Source organism: Oncorhynchus nerka, linkage group LG2 (assembly GCF_034236695.1).
Source record: "Oncorhynchus nerka isolate Pitt River linkage group LG2, Oner_Uvic_2.0, whole genome shotgun sequence".
NCBI classification, from domain to species: Eukaryota; Metazoa; Chordata; class Actinopteri; order Salmoniformes; family Salmonidae; genus Oncorhynchus; species Oncorhynchus nerka.
Window position 1 is genome coordinate 12,855,559 of NC_088397.1, and position 19,877 is coordinate 12,875,435.

General features: G+C 45.9%; 1 protein-coding gene across 1 annotated transcript in view; it reads left to right on the forward strand.

Annotated features, from left to right (window-relative positions):
* iqca1 (IQ motif containing with AAA domain 1) overlaps positions 1-19,877 on the forward strand; it is a 69,724-nt gene that overhangs the window by 14,955 nt on the left and 34,892 nt on the right. The window contains 6 exon segments of the mRNA XM_065020603.1: positions 665-763; positions 2,450-2,658; positions 5,482-5,566; positions 5,662-5,817; positions 10,452-10,527; positions 18,220-18,326. Coding sequence (XP_064876675.1) covers positions 665-763; positions 2,450-2,658; positions 5,482-5,566; positions 5,662-5,817; positions 10,452-10,527; positions 18,220-18,326 — 732 coding nt within the window.

The window sequence follows — 19,877 nt, forward strand, 5'->3', positions numbered from 1 at the left end:
GTCCTGTGTTGTGTCCTAGCTGTCCTGTTGTTCTGGTGTGTTCCAGGTGTCCTGTGTTGTGTCCTAGCTGTTCTGTTGTTCTGGTGTGTTCTAGGTGTCCTGTGTTGTGTCCTAGCTGTTCTGTTGTTCTGGTGTGTTCTAGGTGTCCTGTGTTGTGTCCTAGCTGTCCTGTTGTTCTGGTGTGTTCCAGGTGTCCTGTGTTGTGTCCTAGCTGTCCTGTTGTTCTGGTATGTTCTAGGTGTCCTGTGTTGTGTCCTAGCTGCCCTGTTGTTCTGGTGTGTTCTAGGTGTCCTGTGTTGTGTCCTAGCTGCCCTGTTGTTCTGGTGTGTTCTAGGTGTCCTGTGTTGTGTCCTAGCTGCCCTGTTGTTCTGGTGTGTTCCTAGCTGTCCTGTTGTTCTGGTGTGGTGTCCTGTGTTGTGTCCTAGCTGTTCTGTTGTTCTGGTGTGTTCTAGGTGTCCTGTGTTGTGTCCTAGCTGTCCTGTTGTTCTGGTGTGTTCCAGGTGTCCTGTGTTGTGTCCTAGCTGTCCTGTTGTTCTGGTGTGTTCAGGTGTCCTGTGTTGTGTCCTAGCTGTTCTGTTGTTCTGGTATGTTCTAGGTGTCCTGTGTTGTGTCCTAGGTGTTCTGTTGTTCTGGTGTTTTCTAGGTGTCCTGTGTTGTGTCCTAGCTGTTCTGTTGTTCTGGTATGTTCCAGGTTTGGCGGGGCTACAGTCAGAGGAAGAGGACCAGGAGAGAACGGCTGGAGGAGATGATATTTCTGGGAATGGTGGGTGTACTTGTTCACTGTTCCCTCTACCAGGACCGTGTTGGGTAACAAAGGGGCAGGGTTACTCTGAGTCAATAAACACAGGCACGTCTGTATTGGGAAGGTCAGCCAATCAGTACCAGTGGTGATAACCAGACAAGCCTTGGTGCCATGGTAACTATGTTTATCTTCCCTTTGTGCTAAGTCAGTCAGTCAGTCAGTCAGTCAGTCAGACAGACAGACAGACAGACAGACAGTCTGTCTCTGTCTCTGTCTTTCTAAGGGGCTTTATTGGCATGGGAAACATTGCCTAAGCAAGTGAAATAAACATTAAAACAGTAAACATTACATTCACAAAAGTTACAAAAGAATAAAGACATTTCAAATGTAATATTATGTCTATATACATTGTTGTAACAATGTGTAAATAGTTAAATTACAAAAGGCAAATAAATGGTGTGTGTTCTTCACTGGTTGCCCTTTTCTTGCAACAGGTCACAAATCTTGCTGCTGTGATTGGATTGGATTTGGATTCAAATTCTTTGTGGATCTGTATAATCTGAGGGAAATATGTGTCTCTAATATGGTCATACATCATACACAGGAGGTTAGGAAGTGCTGCTCAGTTTCCACCTCATTTTGTGGGCAGTGAGCACATAGCCTGTCTTCTCTTGTCAGCCAGGTCTGCCTATGACGACCTTTCTCTATAGCAAGGCTATGCTCACTGAGTCTGTACTTAGTCAAAGCTTTCCTCTAAGTTTGGGTCAGTCACAGTGATCAGGTATTCTGCCACTGTTAATTCTTTGCAATGTGTCAAGTAATTATCTTTTTGTTTTCTCATGATATGGTTGGGTCTAATTGTGTTGCTGTCCTGAGGCTCTGTGGGGTCTGTTTGTGTTTGTGAACAGAGCCCCAGGACCAGCTTGCTTAGGGGACTCTTCTCCAGGTTCATCTCTCTGTAGGTGATGGCTTTGTTATGGGAGGTTTGGGAATCGCTTCCTTTTAGGTGGTTGTAGACAATCTTTCTGGATTTGGATAATTAACGGGTATCGGCCTAATTCTGCTCTGCATGCATTATTTGGTGTTTTACGTTGTACACTGAGGATATTTTTGCAGAATTCTGCATGCAGAGTCTCAATTAGGTGTTTGTCCCATTTTGTGAATTCTTGGTTGGTGAGCGGACCCCAGACCTCACAACCATAAAGGGCAATGGGCTCTATGACTGATTCAAGTATTTTTAGCCAGATCCTAATTGGTATGTCGAATTTTATGCTCCTTTTGATGGTCCTCATCTCTCAGATCGTTCACAGCTTTGTGGAAGTTACCTGTTATCATTGTTTGTGTGCTCTAGGGCAAAGGTGTCTAGATGTAATTTGTATTTGTGGTCCTGGCGACTGGACCTTTTTTGGAACACCATTATTTTGGTCTTACTGAGATTTACTGTCAGGGCCCAGGTCTGGCAGAATATGTGCAGAAGATCTAAGAGCTACTGTAGGCCGTCCTTGGTCAGAGACAGAAACACCAGATCGTCAGCAAACAGTAGACATTTGACTTCAGATTCTAGTAGGGTGAGGCCGGGTGCTGCAGACTGTTCTAGTGCCCTCGCCAATTCGTTGATAGATATGTTGAAGAGGGTGGGGCTTAAGCTGCCTCCCTGCCTCACCCCACTAATCTCTATAGCTGTGTCTGGTCCTCCCTGGTCCTCAGGTCCCTCCAGAGCAGCAGCAGCAGAGGCCCAGCGTGGCCCAGCTGAAGGCCCAGCAGGTGGAGACGACTCGCAGGCTGGTCCAGGAGGAGAATGAGGCTGAGTACCAGAGGGCCCTGGTCAGCATCAAGGAGTCTGTGCGTGCCGTGGACGGCCCTGACCTACGGGAAACACTGCAGGAGCAGATGAGACAGTGGTTTATCGAGTGCCGGTGAGACAGGCAGGCAACGGGGAAGTCTGTCTTCTTTCACAGTAGCTGTTTCTTTTCTGTGTTATCTTCTCTCTCTGCCCAAACTAACTCCTGCCTCTTTCACTGCCATGTCTCTGAGGTTATCACACCCATAGACTCTTCCTGGCTCCTGCCAAACCCTTCACCACCAGTATGTATCTATCCCTGTTCGTGTCATGAAGAGGAGGTTGGAATGGAAAGGGGAGGGGGAGGACAAGAGCAAAAACAGAGTGTTATTGTGAGGCCTAATGGCTGTTAGGTGCAGGATATGGCCGGAGGAAAGGAGTCACAGTCAGTGGCTATGTGTGTCTTCCCTCTATGTGTGTCTTCCCTCTATGTGTGTGTCTTCCCTCTATGTGTGTCTTCCCTCTATGTGTGTCTTCCCTCTGTGTGTCTTCCCTCTATGTGTGTCTTCTCTCTATGTGTGTCTTCCCCTCTATGTGTGTCTTCCCTCTATGTGTGTCTTCCCTCTATGTGTGTCTTCCCTCTTCTCTCTATGTGTGTGTCTTCCCTCTGTGTGTCTTCTCTCTATGTGTGTCTTCCTCTATGTGTGTGTCTTCTCCTCTATGTGTGTCTTCCTCTCTATGTGTGTCTTCCTCTGTGTGTCTTCCCTCCATGTGTGTCTTCTGTGTGTGTCTTCCTCTATGTGTGTCTTCCTCTTCCCTCTCTGTGTGTCTTCCCTCTTCCCTCCATGTGTGTCTTCCCTCTATGTGTGTCTTCCCTCTGTGTGTCTTCCCTCTGTGTGTCTTCCCTCTGTGTGTCTTCCCTCTGTGTGTCTTCCCTCTATGTGTGTCTTCTCTCTATGTGTGTCTTCTCCTCTATGTGTGTCTTCTCCTCTGTGTGTCTTCCTCTATGTGTGTCTTCTCTCTGTGTGTCTTCCCTCTGTGTGTCTCTTCTGTGTCTCCTCTCCCTCTGTGTGTCTCTTCTCCTTCTATGTGTCTTCTTCTCCTCTATGTGTGTCTTCCCTCTATGTGTGTCTTCTTCCCTCCTTCTCTGTGTGTGTCTTCTCCTCTATGTGTGTCTTCTCCTCTATGTGTGTCTTCCCTCTATGTGTCTTCCCTCTATGTGTGTCTTCTCCTCTCTGTGTGTGTGTCTTCCTCTCTATGTGTGTCTTCCCTCTGTGTGTGTCTTCCCTCTGTGTGTGTCTTCCTTCTCTCTGTGTGTGTCTTTCCTCTATGTGTGTCTTCCCTCTGTGTGTGTCTTCCCTCTATGTGTGTCTTCCCTCTATGTGTGTCTTCCCTCTATGTGTGTCTGTGTCTTCCCTCTATGTGTGTCTTCCTCTCTGTGTGTGTCTTCCTGTGTGTGTCTTCCCTCTCCCTCATGTGTGTCTTCCCTCTATGTGTGTCTTCCCTCTGTGTGTGTCTTCCTCTGTGTGTGTCTTCCTCTATGTGTGTCTTCCCTCTGTGTGTGTGTGTGTCTTCCCTCCATGTGTGTCTTCCCTCTATGTGTGTCTTCCCTTCTCCATGCTAGCTACCTATTAGTGAATTCCAGGGTGATTTATGGTTGACCAGCGGTGGGTGCTGCCTGCCTACCCAGTAGAGCAGGAACAATGGACATAAGTCATCCAGGCTGGAGAGCCCTGGGAGTGAACAGAGAGAGAACAGCTCCCATGGGGACGAAGCATCGACCCACAATGGCCCTGGCCTCCACATTCAGCCCCAGCCTGCATCCCAAAAGGCACCCTATTCCCTAAGTAGTGTACTACTTTTGACCAGAGCCCTATGGGCCCATTTGGGACGCAACCCCAGTGTCTCAGGCTCCAGCCTGGCCTCTGCTGTGACCTCGGCTGAGCTGCTGACAACATTATACGCACCGTGACGGATGGATGAGGTGGTCACACCTCCAGGGTAGTCTAAACCCTGTCGGTTCCTCAACCTGTCTGAGAATCTAAACCCTGTCGGTACAGCTTCCTCAACCTGTCTGATGAGAATCTAAACCCTGTCGGTACAGCTTCCTCAACCTGTCTGATGAGAATCTAAACCCTGTCGGCTTCCTCAACCTGGGATGAGAATCTAAACCCTGTCGGTACTTCCTCAACCTGTCTGATGAGAATCTAAACCCTGTCGGTACAGCTTCCTCAACCTGTCAACCTGTCTGATGAGAATCTAAACCCTGTCGGTACAGCTTCCTCAACCTGTCTGATGAGAATCTAAACCCTGTCGGTACAGCTTCCTCAACCTGTCTGATGAGAATCTAAACCCTGTCGGTACAGCTTCCTCAACCTGTCTGATGAGAATCTAAACCCTGTCGGTACAGCTTCCTCAACCTGTCTGATGAGAATCTAAACCCTGTCGGTACAGCTTCCTCAACCTGTCTGATGAGAAATCTAAACTTCCTCAACCTGTCTGATGAGAATCTTTGTCGGTACAGCTCCTCAACCTGTCTCAACCTGTCTGATGAGAACACAAACATTTTGAGGCCAAGAGGAGAGGACCAGATTTGAAGGAAGTTGGAAGCTAAACGTTGGTTCACAGGGTTGCTCTAAGATTTAGGATAATGAGAGCTGGAAGGGAAGTGAGGGATACATAGTTTGGCGTTCCAAAGAGCAATTCCTGGTCGGGTGATTATTTTCTCTCCACATTGAGATAACTGCTCCATGACATGAACCACCCCTAATTAGTGGAAGTATCTGAGGCATTTAGTAAACCATTAGGAGGGTCTGCCCTCTGGTGACCTTGTTGGAGGTCTGCCATCTAACTCTCAGTGTGACATAGTACAATTCATCAAGAATGATATATCTGTAATGATCATTTAAGAACAGGAAGTATCTCAGATTGCGCCGTTAAAACATGCTATTTATTGTAGAGATGCCACTGGAAAGTTTCCTGACTTCCCCAATGCTGAGGATGGTGGATCAACAGCCATATTTTCACAGAAGACACCTGACCAGGTAGACTAATGACCCATGGTCCTCATCTAACCTACAGACAGTTAACAAACACTCCGTTTCCTTTTCTATGCTCATCTCATGTCTGTTCCTGATAGGTCGCTGCAGAGTTAGCAGCGAAAGAGGAAGAGAAGGAGAAGAAGAGGAAAGACAACATAAATAAAGATAAGAAGGGTGGGAAGGACCGCAAGGATCAGAAGAAAGACAAGAAGCGGAGAAGCAAACAGAAGAAAGGAGGAAAAGAAGAAGGAGAGGTGGGCTCAGACAAGGCTTGGCCAATAGTGGCTCATGTTATTAAACAGACAAGGCTTGGCCAATAGTGGCTCATGTTATTAAACAGACAAGGCTTGGCCAATAGTGGCTCATGTTATTAAACAGACAAGGCTTGGCCAATAGTGGCTCATGTTATTAAACAAAGAAGGTTTGGCCACTAGTGGCTCATGTTATTAAACAGACCAGGCTTGGCCAATAGTGGCTCATGCTATTAAACAGACAAGGCTTGGCCAATAGTGGCTCATGCTATTAAACAGACAAGGCTTGGCCAATAGTGGCTCATGTTATTAAACAGACAAGGCTTGGCCAATAGTGGCTCATGTTATTAAACAGACAAGGCTTGGCCAATAGTGGCTCATGTTATTAAACAGACAAGGCTTGGCCAATAGTGGTTCATGTTATTAAACAGACAAGGCTTGGCCAATAGTGGCTCATGTTATTAAACAGACAAGGCTTGGCCAATAGTGGCTCATGCTATTAAACAGACAAGGCTTGGCCAATAGTGGCTCATGTTATTAAACAGACAAGGCTTGGCCAATAGTGGTTCATGTTATTAAACAGACCAGGCTTGGCCAATAGTGGCTCATGCTATTAAACAGACAAGGCTTGGCCAATAGTGGCTCATGTTATTAAACAGACAAGGCTTGGCCAATAGTGGCTCATGTTATTAAACAGACAAGGCTTGGCCAATAGTAGCTTCAGAATTGCTTTACCCAGGCTTTTGATAAGAAGAGCTCAGTTTATTCAGGCTTTTGATAAGAAGAGCTCAGTTTATTCTCTTCCCCAAAGTGAAACATAACTGATCTGAGTCTGATCTTAATGCCATTCTTAAAACAAAGTGAAACATAACTGATCTGAGTCTGCTCTTAATGCCATTCTTAAAACAAAGTGAAACATAACTGATCTGAGTCTGATCTTAATGCCATTCTTAAAACAAAGTGAAACATAACTGATCTGAGTCTGATCTTAATGCCATTGTTAAAACAAAGTGAAACACCCAAAACCTTCAGAAGACCACAGAGTCTCCAAGTCAAACCAGTAGACAGAAAGTGTAAGTGATGGGCAATAATCTTCAGTCGTGTGCTTTTCCTCTTAAGCAAATTGAAGTATGTGCTGTGTTGCACCCTCTCTCCACCTGTTTTCCTCATGAAGGCCCAATCCCACTGGACGTGCACAATTAAGACCATAAAATACACCTCCGCTACTAAATCAGAAGCTAAGCGGTAGAGCTTTGTCTTCTCAGATGATTGAGGGTGTGGTGGAACGAAAGAGATGTTTACTGCTGAAGACTGTGAAGACTCTGTGAGGAAATGGTTCTGATTTCAGTCAAGTGTTCAAGCCAAGGATTTAGTCCCAGTCCACATCCCCCTTGCATGAACATACCCCGTGGAACCACAATATGTCTCTCGTTGTCCTACATCAAGCCAATAAAACTAAGGGCTATATTCATTCTGTATCGCTGAAGCGTTACAGATTACGCAGTATAAATGTAGAGGTCAATTCCGATTGAGCTGACATGTGCAGCGTTTATCGTGAATACAGGCTCAGCTAATGCTGGAACATTGCCTTTCAATTTAAATCTCTCTGTAACACTGTGTTTCCTGGATACGGATTGAATAGAGCATTAAGATTATTCATGACTGTTTTGTTGAATGACTTCTCTATGACTTTAAATCTCTTATTGAAGTAGCTAATATGTGTTCCTGAACAGAATAGCAACAGCTATTGGACAAGGAGGTCACTTGTTTTCAATCAAAGTCTATTTAACTGGGTTTACCGTACAGTCCTGGACATCCGGTTACAGAGTTTGCTTGAATAGGGCTCTTAGAATAGCTGTGATAATGGTTGAGGGTGATAATGTAGGGTTAAAGCCAAAAGAACTGATAAGAGATGTTCAGGAGAACAGAGCTGAGCCTTGGCAGGGCTTCTCTCCTTTGTAGTTGGGAGTCACTTTAGCCTCTCAGACAGAATGGCACAGCGTGCTTCTGAGTGAGGTGTGTGATTAAACTAGCACTCTGCAGTCTGTCAGACTCTAAAAGCAGACTGACCGTCTCAGAGATAAAACCAATGTGTCTTAGTCTGTCACTCAGGCCTTTACCAGAGACGGATAGAGTTGAAAAGGGCATGATACTTCTCGTTTTACAGTAAGGCTAATCCTGTACACTCGGGACCTTACAATGTTCTAGAATCAGGATGATGTCATGACTAGTGGTTAGAAAGAGAAAATAGAATTTACAGGTCCTCACTCACATTGTCTGGCTCTGATCCCACAGACTAGAATGGAAGCATTGTTCACGTAAAAACCAAGAAATGCCCCTTTAATTTGCTGTGGAGGAACATGTCACATCCACCTGACTACGTTGGAGACAGCTCATGAACCAGAGAAATAGCATGGCTAGAAGGGGACATCACTTTAGAGGTTCCTAGAGGAGTATTCCAGATGTGCTTGGTATGGGATGGTCGAGCTCATCAAATAGACACTCCATCTCTATACTGCTTTCTATGACCGTTACGTCTGTAACGGAGGTTAAGTTACACATTGACTCATGGTGGTGTGAACGGTTATATTTAAACCCTATGGTTGTGCCCTGGTTTGTTATTGGACTTCTATGGGACTTCCTTAACCTTGTCCTGAACAGTCCTACAAAGAGAAACAATGAAGTGTTGTCTATAGATCAACACTGGTTTACCAGGTCACTAAAACCCCCCAGTCTAAAGCACAATGATCGACATCAGTTCCTCACTACCTGATCCGTCTCTATTAAAACCCTGGTACGTACTCACAGCCTTGAAAAGCAACATCTGACATTCAGATCATTCCTGTCCTGGTCCTGGTTCTGGTTCTGGTCCTGGTTCTGGTCGATCCATAAGGACGCTTCCTGCCTCGCACCATGAGTGTTCTGGTCATCCAACGTTGAAGCGTATTATGAAGCACTTAAGATTCCTACAATATTTTCCAATGGATTTCTCCTCTTCTGGGAGCCATTAAATGCTACTGGAGGAATGTATTAAAGAATGAGAGGGAACATAAAACATGCCATGTCTGAATAACTGATAGATCCCCTTTGAGAACCCCCCCCCCCCCCAGTCCACTCCCTACCTGTCTACAACTCTCCTCATTGAATGGAAGAGAAACTGTGCGTGTGCGTGCATGAGCGCGTGTGTTTTCGTATGCGTGCATGTGTAAAGGGACTGGATGTTGATGTTGTACCCCTGACTATGCATTAAGACAACATCTAGTTCTAGAAGTCATCCACCCAGCATCTCTCCGTCTGCTACTGTTTATCCACATCATCAAAGTTAGCTCTGGATCTGATCTGGTGTCACAGCATGGATAGTTCTGGATCTGACCTGGTGTCACAGCATAGATAGTTCTGGATCTGATCTGGTGTCACAGCATGGATAGTTCTGGATCTGACCTGGTGTCACAGCATAGATAGTTCTGGATCTGATCTGGTGTCACAGCATGGATAGTTCTGGATCTGACCTGGTGTCACAGCATGGATAGTTCTGGATCTGATCTGGTGTCACAGCATGGATAGTTCTGGATCTGACCTGGTGTCACAGCATGGATAGTTCTGGATCTGACCTGGTGTCACAGCATGGATAGTTCTGGATCTGACCTGGTGTCACAGCATGGATAGTTCTGGATCTGACCTGGTGTCACAGCATGGATAGTTCTGGATCTGATCTGGTGTCACAGCATGGATAGTTCTGGATCTGACCTGGTGTCACAGCATGGATAGTTCTGGATCTGACCTGGTGTCACAGCATAGTTAGTTCTGGATCTGACCTGGTGTCACAGCATGGATAGTTCTGGATCTGATCTGGTGTCACAGAATAGTTAGTTCTGGATCTGACCTGGTGTCACAGCATAGTTAGTTCTGGATCTGATCTGGTGTCACAGCATAGATAGTTCTGGATCTGACCTGGTGTCACAGCATAGATAGTTCTGGATCTGACCTGGTGTCACAGCATAGTTAGTTCTGGATCTGACCTGGTGTCACAGCATGGTTAGTTCTGGATCTGACATAGTTAGTTCTGGATCTGACCTGGTGTCACAGTTAGTTCTGGATCTGATCTGGTGTCACAGCATAGTTAGTTCTGGATATGATCTGGTGTCACAGCATAGTTAGTTCTGGATCTGACCTGGTGTCACAGCACAGAGGAGGGCAGGTCATCTGTAGTGCAGCTTTGAACTCGATCCAAGTCATATGTAGTCCCTGAAAACCTCAACTCTCTCCACTAAATTAGCCATTAGCCACTGTTATTACCTTAAACTGGGGCGGCAGGGTAGCCTAGTGGTTAGCGTGTTGGACTCGTAATCGAAAGGTTGCAGTTCGAATCCCTGAGCTGACAAGGTACAAACCGGTCGTTCTGCCCCTGAACAAGGCAGTTAACCCACTGTTCCTAGGCTGTCATTGAAAATAACCTGCCTAAACTACAAGGTGCTATTTCCGTTCTGCCTTGCTTTGATTTCTCTATCCTGAAATACATAGGACTTTAAGGAAATAATACGGAATAAAACTAAAGCTTTAAAAAATAAAAAAAACGTGTCCAGCTGTAATACATGTAATGTAATTGACTAATTAATGTCTTGTCTTGTCTCTTGAAGGAGGAGGAGAAGGGCTGGAAAATGCCCCCGAGCAACTTCCTCCCTACTGTTGTGGAGGGAAACAAAATGTACAAAGGTGAGTTAGAGAGGAGGTATGAGGACCATAGTAATGTATAAAGGTGAGTTAGAGAGTAGGTATGATGACCATAGTAATGTATAAAGGTGAATTAGAGAGTAGGTATGATGACCATAGTAATGTATAAAGGTGAATTAGAGAGTAGGTAATGAGGACCATAGTAATGTATAAAGGTGAGTTAGAGAGTAGGTATGAGAACCATAGTAATGTATAAAGGTGAATTAGAGAGTAGGTATGAGAACCATAGTAATGTATAAAGGTGAATGAGAGAGTAGGTATGAGTAGGTATGAGGACCATAGTAATGTATAAAGGTGAGTTAGAGAGTATGTATGATGACCATAGTAATGTATAAAGGTGAGTTAGAGAGTAGGTATGAGGACCATAGTAATGTATAAAGGTGAGTTAGAGAGTAGGTATGAGAACCATAGTAATGTATAAAGGTGAATTAGAGAGTAGGTATGAGGACCATAGTAATGTATAAAGGTGAGTTAGAGAGTAGGTATGAGGACCATAGTAATGTATAAAGGTGAATTAGAGAGTAGGTATGAGGACCATAGTAATGTATAAAGGTGAGTTAGAGAGTATGTATGATGACCATAGTAATGTATAAAGGTGAGTTAGAGAGTAGGTATGAGGACCATAGTAATGTATAAAGGTGAATTAGAGAGTAGGTATGAGGACCATAGTAATGTATAAAGGTGAGTTAGAGAGTAGGTATGAGGACCATAGTAATGTATAAAGGTGAGTTAGAGAGTAGGTATGAGGACCATAGTAATGTATAAAGGTGAGTTAGAGAGTAGGTATGAGGACCATAGTAATGTATAAAGGTGAGTTAGAGAGTAGGTATGAGGACCATAGTAATGTATAAAGGTGAGTTAGAGAGTAGGTATGAGGACCATAGTAATGTATAAAGGTGAATTAGAGAGTAGGTATGAGGACCATAGTAATGTATAAAGGTGAGTTAGAGAGTAGGTATGAGGACCATAGTAATGTATAAAGGTGAGTTAGAGAGTAGGTATGAGGACCATAGTAATGTATAAAGGTGAATTAGAGAGTAGGTATGAGGACCATAGTAATGTATAAAGGTGAGTTAGAGAGTAGGTATGAGGACCATAGTAATGTATAAAGGTGAGTTAGAGAGTAGGTATGAGGACCATAGTAATGTATAAAGGTGAATTAGAGAGTAGGTATGAGGACCATAGTAATGTATAAAGGTGAGTTAGAGAGTAGGTATGAGAACCATAGTAATGTATAAAGGTGAGTTAGAGAGTAGGTATGAGGACCATAGTAATGTATAAAGGTGAATGAGAGAGTAGAGAGTAGGTATGAGGACCATAGTAATGTATAAAGGTGAATGAGAGAGTAGGTAGGTATGAGGACCATAGTAATGTATAAAGGTGAGTTAGAGAGTAGGTATGAGGACCATAGTAATGTATAAAGGTGAGTTAGAGAGTAGGTATGAGAACCATAGTAATGTATAAAGGTGAGTTAGAGAGTAGGTATGAGGAACCATAGTAATGTATAAAGGTGAGTTAGAGAGTAGGTATGAGGACCATAGTAATGTATAAAGGTGAGTTAGAGAGTAGGTATGAGGACCATAGTAATGTATAAAGGTGAGTTAGAGAGTAGGTATGAGGACCATAGTAATGTATAAAGGTGAGTTAGAGAGTAGGTATGAGGACCATAGTAATGTATAAAGGTGAATGAGAGAGTATGTATGATGACCATAGTAATGTGGTGATAAGGGGCACAGCATTGCTAAAGGGTCGAGCTGATAGGCCCAGATCTGAAGTCTACCTTCCACAGTGTTTCTCTCTGTGATGGTTCATGATGTCTCACTGAAGACAGCGGTGTATAGTGACAGGAGTCACAGCTTGAGAGGCTAGTGGTTTCTGAATCTTTACCATGGGCCTGTTGTTGGTGTTTTTTGAATCAGTGTGGGACCACAAATCAATCTGATCACCTGACAGACTTCCTGTCTCCCATGGTGCCCTTGGCCCTTAACAAGGAAGTGATGCGTGCCGCCCAGACTCCTGTCTCTCAGTGACCCGTGGAGGGGCGTGTGTCCAACCCCCATATCTGTCTTTAAGCAATGACTCAGTGAGGAGCAGTTGGACCTGGAGCCTCCAGATTGTTGTTTCAAGTCAACCACCCTGCTTCCTCCAAACCCAATGGAGATGGATGACTGACTTTGTTTTGGTGTTTTAGCTTTTCGCAGGTTTAGTCATTAGCCCTTTGACAGCTATCCCCTCTTCTGGTTAAGTCAGTTTGACTCTTTCCACATTTTGGCGACCAAGGGAGATTTCAACAGAATGTTGAGTACTGAAGTAATGGAGAAACAATGAAGAGAAATGACAGAAGCTGCTGCTTCCCTCCTGTTGCTGCCAGATACAGGTCAAACATCCAGGAGTAACTCTCCATTTGAGCTCGTCTGGCTTCAATATTTCACTCCGTAAAGACTCAAACCCTTTCAACAACGTTTCAGCAGCCAGATTAAGCTTCTCGGTCCCGAGTAGGGAGGGATCTCTCTCTCTCTGGAGGAGTCTGCATCCGAGTAGGGAGGGATCTCTCTCTCTCTGGAGGAGTCTGCATCCGAGTAGGGAGGGATCTTCTCTGGAGGAGTCTGCATCCGAGTAGGGAGGGATCTCTCTCTCTGGAGGAGTCTGCATCCGAGTAGGGAGGGATCTCTCTCTCTCTGGAGGAGTCTGCATCCGAGTAGGGAGGGATCTCTCTCTCTCTGGAGGAGTCTACATCCGAGTAGGGAGGGATCTCTCTCTCTCTGGAGGAGTCTGCATCCGAGTAGGGAGGGATCTCTCTCTCTCTGGAGGAGTCTGCATCCGAGTAGGGAGGGATCTCTCTCTCTGGAGGAGTCTACATCCGAGTAGGGAGGGATCTCTCTCTCTGGAGGAGTCTGCATCCGAGTAGGGAGGGATCTCTCTCTCTGGAGGAGTCTGCATCCGAGTAGGGAGGGATCTCTCTCTCTCTGGAGGAGTCTGCATCCGAGTAGGGAGGGATCTCTCTCTCTCTGGAGGAGTCTACATCCGAGTAGGGAGGGATCTCTCTCTGGAGGAGTCTGCATCCGAGTAGGGAGGGATCTCTCTCTGGAGGAGTCTGCATCCGAGTAGGGAGGGATCTCTCTCTGGAGGAGTCTGCATCCGAGTAGGGAGGGATCTCTCTCTCTCTGGAGGAGTCTGCATCCTCCGACCACATACATCCTGGGTCTCATCACTCCTTTCTCTCCCCTCTCCCTCCCTTCATTTAACTTATCTAACCCAGTCACCTGAGGTGGAAGGGTTCTAGGTGGAATGGTGGAATGCTTCTCTGGGGGCAGCATGTGTTATTTGGCTTCTCGCAGGCGGTTCCACTGCTGCACAAACACCCACAAGTCACTGAGGGAAATATGCGGGATCAGTCACCACTGCTTTCCGGGCGTGGCTCAAAGGTCTACAGGGTTGGTGCCAAAACAACAAACATTATTCAGAGGAGAAATGGCCTGATTATTATATTACACAGGCTTATCCCCCAAAGCTGTGGGGAGTATTATGGATAGCACAGTAGTTTCATTTAAACGTCTAGGAACTCAATAGTTCCATTCTGAATTCCAGGCAGTTTAGTAGTTGAAACGGAATTGACTCCCTCTCTGATACAAAGTGACCAGTCAATATCTCGGCTCGTTGAACGTTCATGGGCCTGTGATATCCTTGGATGAAAGGTAGGTGAATGAGGCTGAAGGGAAGTGAGTGAATAGTCGCTGTGTGTATATCTGTGCCACAGTGTCAAATTGAGCCCTTTCAAGCTGCGGCGCTACTTCCTAATCTACACAATGAGAGCATTAGAGTCAAATCACTGGGATATCCTGTTGACATCCCTATGGAGGACAAAGATACAGCCTTCTCAGTGTTCCCAGCTTAATGAGATGTGTCATAACAACACAACAACGCCTTTATTCAAAGATACCGACAGTCCAATGTTAAACACACATATTCAGAGCAGGTGACCCATGTGGGAATTCAATTGAAGCCACAACATTGGTCTTGCCAGCACTGGTTTTACAAACTCCACTTTTTTGGGGGGACAGCTCAATGGTCTTTTGATCAGAATCATGGTCCAACCAACAGAACCAGCTGGAGAAATGAACATCTTACTTGTGTCCTAGTCAGTCAGTGACCGTAGAAGGTCTCTGCTCCACCTCTGCTCTGCGTCACCTTTAGTTCAGCATTGAGAGGGTGAAGGAGAGGGTAACAGAGGGTAACAGAGGGTAACAGAACCTACAACCAATAGTCAGTCAGTGACCGTAGAAGGTCTCTGCTCCACCTCTGCTCTGCGTCACATTTAGTTCAGCATTGAGAGGGTGAAGGAGAGGGTAACAGAGGGTAACAGAGGGTAACAGAACCTACAACCAATAGTCAGTCAGTGACTGTAGCAGGTCTCTGCTCCACCTCTGCTCTGCGTCACCTTTAGTTCAGCATTGAGAGGGTGAAGGAGAGGGTAACAGAGGGTAACAGAGGGTAACAGAACCTACAACCAATAGTCTGTCAGTGACCGTAGAAGGTCTCTGCTCCACCTCTGCTCTACATCACCTTTAGTTCAGCATTGAGAGGGTGAAGGAGAGGGTAACAGAACCTACAACCAATAGTCAGTCAGCAGCTGTAGAGTTAGCAGGACGTAATTATATTCCCAGTCAAAAGTGTTCAATTCTCTCCTCGTTATGATTCACCTCAGAATGTCAACTGGTACAACACAGGGCTTTAGGTTACATTCCTGTTAGAAGCAACACACACACAGACCTTTGAGATGTAATGAAGACCAGATGCTGGCCCAGCGCTTTACACCTCACCACCTGACCTCCACAACATTTATAACGTTGTGTGTGTGTGTGTGTGTGTGTGTGTGTGTGTGTGTGTGTGTGTGCGCGTGCGTGCGTGCGTGCAGTGCGTGTGCACTGTGTAGCGAGGTCAGCGGTTTCTACAAGGCCATAGAGCGGCGTTGCCTATATCAGGGGCCAGTCTCTCTTATTAGCCCAAACTCGCCCCGGTCTAAGGTAGCTGTAGGTTGACGGAGTCTAGACTCCAACATGAGAGGGGAGTGATTGATTTTGAGGTTTTTATTAGGAGTGACCTCTTAGTGCAGTAATGGGGAAGGACAGGAACTAAAACACTGCAGCTGGTCCTCCTCCCTCTTCTCGCACTCTCTCTCCTCCCTGCCTTCCTCCTCCCTCTCCTCCCACTCTCTCTCCTCCCTGTCTTCCCTCTCCCTCTCCCCCCTTTCCCTCTCATCCCACTCTCTCTCATCCCACTCTCTCTCCTCCCTCTCCTCCCACTCTCTCTCCTCCCTCTCCTCCCTCTCCTACCTCTCCTCCCACTCCCTCTCCCTTTCTTATTCTCCTGTCTCTCGTCTCCTCCTCTCTCCCTCTCTTCTCCTCCTTCTCCCTCCTCACTCCTCCTCCTTCCTCTCTTCTCCTCCTCCCTCCCTCTCTTCATCTCCCTTAAACCTCAGCATTAAAGATCCTTAAACACAGTTTGTCATTAACATTAATAAAGAGCAGAATATAGCTCTTAAACCCATGTAAAACATCCAGCCTGTCAAAGGCCTGATTAAACATAATAATAATAAACGTCAGGGCGCTTTGTAAACGGTGGTCCTGTCACATCAGCTCTGTTTTATCAGGTGTGTGTAATTGGAAAATGGTTTAATGACTGGCTCGTTAGGTTGATTTAGATGTAATGAAGCAGAAAAGGTGAAGCAAATATTTACCCAGAATTCAATGAGGGTTCAGGTCTATAGGTCCGTTGCTCTGAGAGTTTGTGTTTGTTGGGAAAACAAAAGACGCTTGACTTTCTCGGTAGTGTGAGACTTTTACTTTGGCATCTTGTCCATACACTAGTCACGGATAAGTGTTTCATTGAGGTGATCGTTCATTGTGTGCTACTTTATCCTGTTATTTTTGTTTTGTTTTGTTTCCCTCTCTCTCGTTGGGTACTTTTTTGTTTTGTTTATATCACTTTTTTCCCACTACCTCCTCTACTTCCCCCCATACATCCCAGCTGGGCTGGGGGCTGGAAGGGAACCATGGACGGACAAACCCTGGGAGTGTGATTGAAACTGGACCTCTCTTCCTGTGTGCCCAGGCAAGCCAGGCCCAGCGTCACAGAGCAGCGGTTAGATGTGAACCATGGATATCATTTCAATTTCCTGTCCAGAGGACCGTGCAATAGGAAGCATTCTTTACTTAGCAGACTCACTCTTCCTGTTTGCAGCTCAGCTCAAAACACCTTGTTTTCCCAGAGTGAACAAGCAGAAAAGGGGGCTCTGTGGTAGAAAGGTGTGCAGCAGCATACTAATGGCTAGATATATATTGGAAGCCGAAGCACATACTGTGGGTGTAGCAGACTGTGGCCTTGGCAAAGAAAACGCTGTTGATCACAATTCAGTTCTAATGTGTCTTTCACCAGCCAGGTGGTATATATATATATATATATATATATATATATATATATATATATATATGGCCAACACAGTGTATCCAATGACAGAGCAGCCTGTTCTTACAGGTGTGTGTGTGTGTGTGTGTGTGTGTGTGTGTGTGTGTGTGTGTGTGTGTGTGTGTGTGTGTGTGTGTGTGTGTGTGTGTGTGTCGTGAGCTTGACGTGAGCTTGACGTGAGCTTGTCCAATAGTCAGCTTGGTCAAGTGAACTGATTAAATTGCCGTTGGCTTATCCTCAGACCTAGTGAGACTTTTTCTCTACCCAGCCTAAGTCTCTTAAATTCTTCTAATGGCAATATAGTGGACTTTAAATGCTGACCTTTCTACCACTTGCACCACTGCTTTCTCTTCACACCCTTCTACTTTCAGAGGCATAGAAAGGATGCCCTCTTTAAACAAACAGACAGATTGACTTTTGGGAACACACACACGAGACAAGAGAAAAGGTAATTACATGTATCAGATTGCCTGGGGGATGTTTTGAAACGGGGGACTTTAAAAAGGGGGCCTTGTGGAAGTGGAGAGGAAAGGTTGATCTCTGACCTTCTGAGCAGATCTCATTTCAAAGAGACGGCGTATATAGAGGTGCCACCGACGCTGTTAAACCAATGGCCTTTGACTCCTGCCTGAACTTGACAGGTCTGCATTCGAAGGGGGGGGTTTAACTGTCAAATGTGAAAACAAGTCGGATGTTGGTAATTATCTTGTGATACCATGTTAACAAAAAGGTCTCACAAAATGGCACATTTTGACCACAACCATTACCATGCCAATGCAGAGACCAAAGGAGGATTTTAGAAGAAAGATGGCAGAGCAGCTGTGGTCTTCTGTCTGTAATGGCCTTTGGCTGTACCAGTGTTTAGTCGTGTCCGGCATTTTGAATGGTTGTTTTGAAGGCTCAGATCCCATTCCCCCACCTGTCTGGCTTGATGTGGAAATCTTTGCTTGGCGTTGTGACAGGCCGGTAGCAGGAACAGGAAGTTCATTTCCTGACCAGGGAGTGGTGCCTGAGAGCGGACAGAGCAACTTGGAGAGGACAATATGCATTGCCTTAGTCCCACACAAAAACACATACACTCCTCCACCTGCCTCTCTCTCTGGTCCTGTCTGCTTTCCCTGCTGACCACTCCAGCATGCTTCCTCATGCTCTACTGTCAGTGATTGTTTGTGTGTGTGTGTGTGTGTGTGTGTGTGTGTGTGTGTGTAGACGTGTGGCAGGGGCGTGATGAAACACAGAACTTCCTGCAGCGGTTTGATGCCCAGCTGGTGCGTGAGGAGAAGAGGTTGGAGGTGGAGGAGGAGGTCAGAGTTCAGGTGAGAGACTAGGCCATTGGTCTCAACACACACTCACACACAAACATTCACACACACACACACACATACACAAACACACACACTTACACACAAACACTTCAATCATATGTGACCGCCTCGATTCGGTCTTATGTTGAAAAATTTGAAATTTAGTTTTTTTACACTGGATAAAAGTAGATGACTCGGAACTAGCAAATTGTATATCATACACTGCAGTTGTGGAACAATGGGAAAGAAATTCTGCTTTGAAAGTTGATAAACTTGTAACCCCCCCTTTTGAGAAAATGGTCCTTGAATGTTTTGGTACCTACTGGAGAGCTCTTCATTAAGGATTCACTTGAGACCATTTGCTAAACAGAGTGTGTAGTTTAGTAAACAACCAAAAATGTGAAGACTAAAAGTGGTAAAAGTAGTAGCCTACAATAAGGAAATACACTTGATCTCGTCCTTGGTCTACATCCTAATCTGACTTTGGTGCAGGTCATGTTGTTCTTCACATTACCGTCTCTGGTAAACACACACTATATCAAATAGAATCAGTTTATTTGTCACACAGGATACAGAAGGTGGAAACGGTACAGTGAAATGGTTATGTGCATATTTGTATAGTAGCAAAAAAATTTTTTTTTTTTTTAAAGTGTCCACAAAAAATATTATATAAATATTTTACATTTATTAGATGATGCTTAGTGCTTACCCAGACACACTGACCAACCCCCAGACACTCCGACCAACCCCCAGACACTCCGACCAACCCCCAGACACTCCGACCAACCCCCAGGCACACCGACCAACCCCCAGGCACACCGACCAACCCCCAGGCACACCGACCAACCCCCAGACACACCGACCAACCCCCAGACACACCGACCAACCCCCAGACACACCGACCAACCCCAGACACACCGACCAACCCCAGACAACCAACCCCCAGACACTCCGACCAACCCCCAGACACACTGACCAACCCCCAGACACTCTAGCCAACCCCCACAATCCAACCAACCCCCAGACACACTGACCAACCCCCAGACACACTAACCAACCCCCAGACACACTGACCAACCCCAGACACACCGACCAACCCCCAGACACACCGACCAACCCCCAGACACACCGACCAACCCCCAGTCACACCGACCAACCCCCAGTCACACCGACCAACCCCAGTCACATTAGCCAACCCCCAGACACATTAGCCAACCCCCAGACACATTAGCCAACCCCCAGACACACTATCCAACCCCAGACACACTAACCAACCCCCAGACATATTAGCCAACCCCAGACACATTAACCAACCCCAGACACATTAACCAACCCCCAGACACATTAACCAACCCCAGACACATTAACCAACCCCCAGACACATTAACCAACCCCCAGACACACTATCCAACCCCCAGTCACACTATCCAACCCCCAGTCACATTAGCCAACCCCCAGACACATTAGCCAACCCCCAGACACACTGACCAACCCCCAGTCACATTGGCCAACCCCCAGACACACTGACCAACCCCCAGTCACATTGGCCAACCCCAGACACAT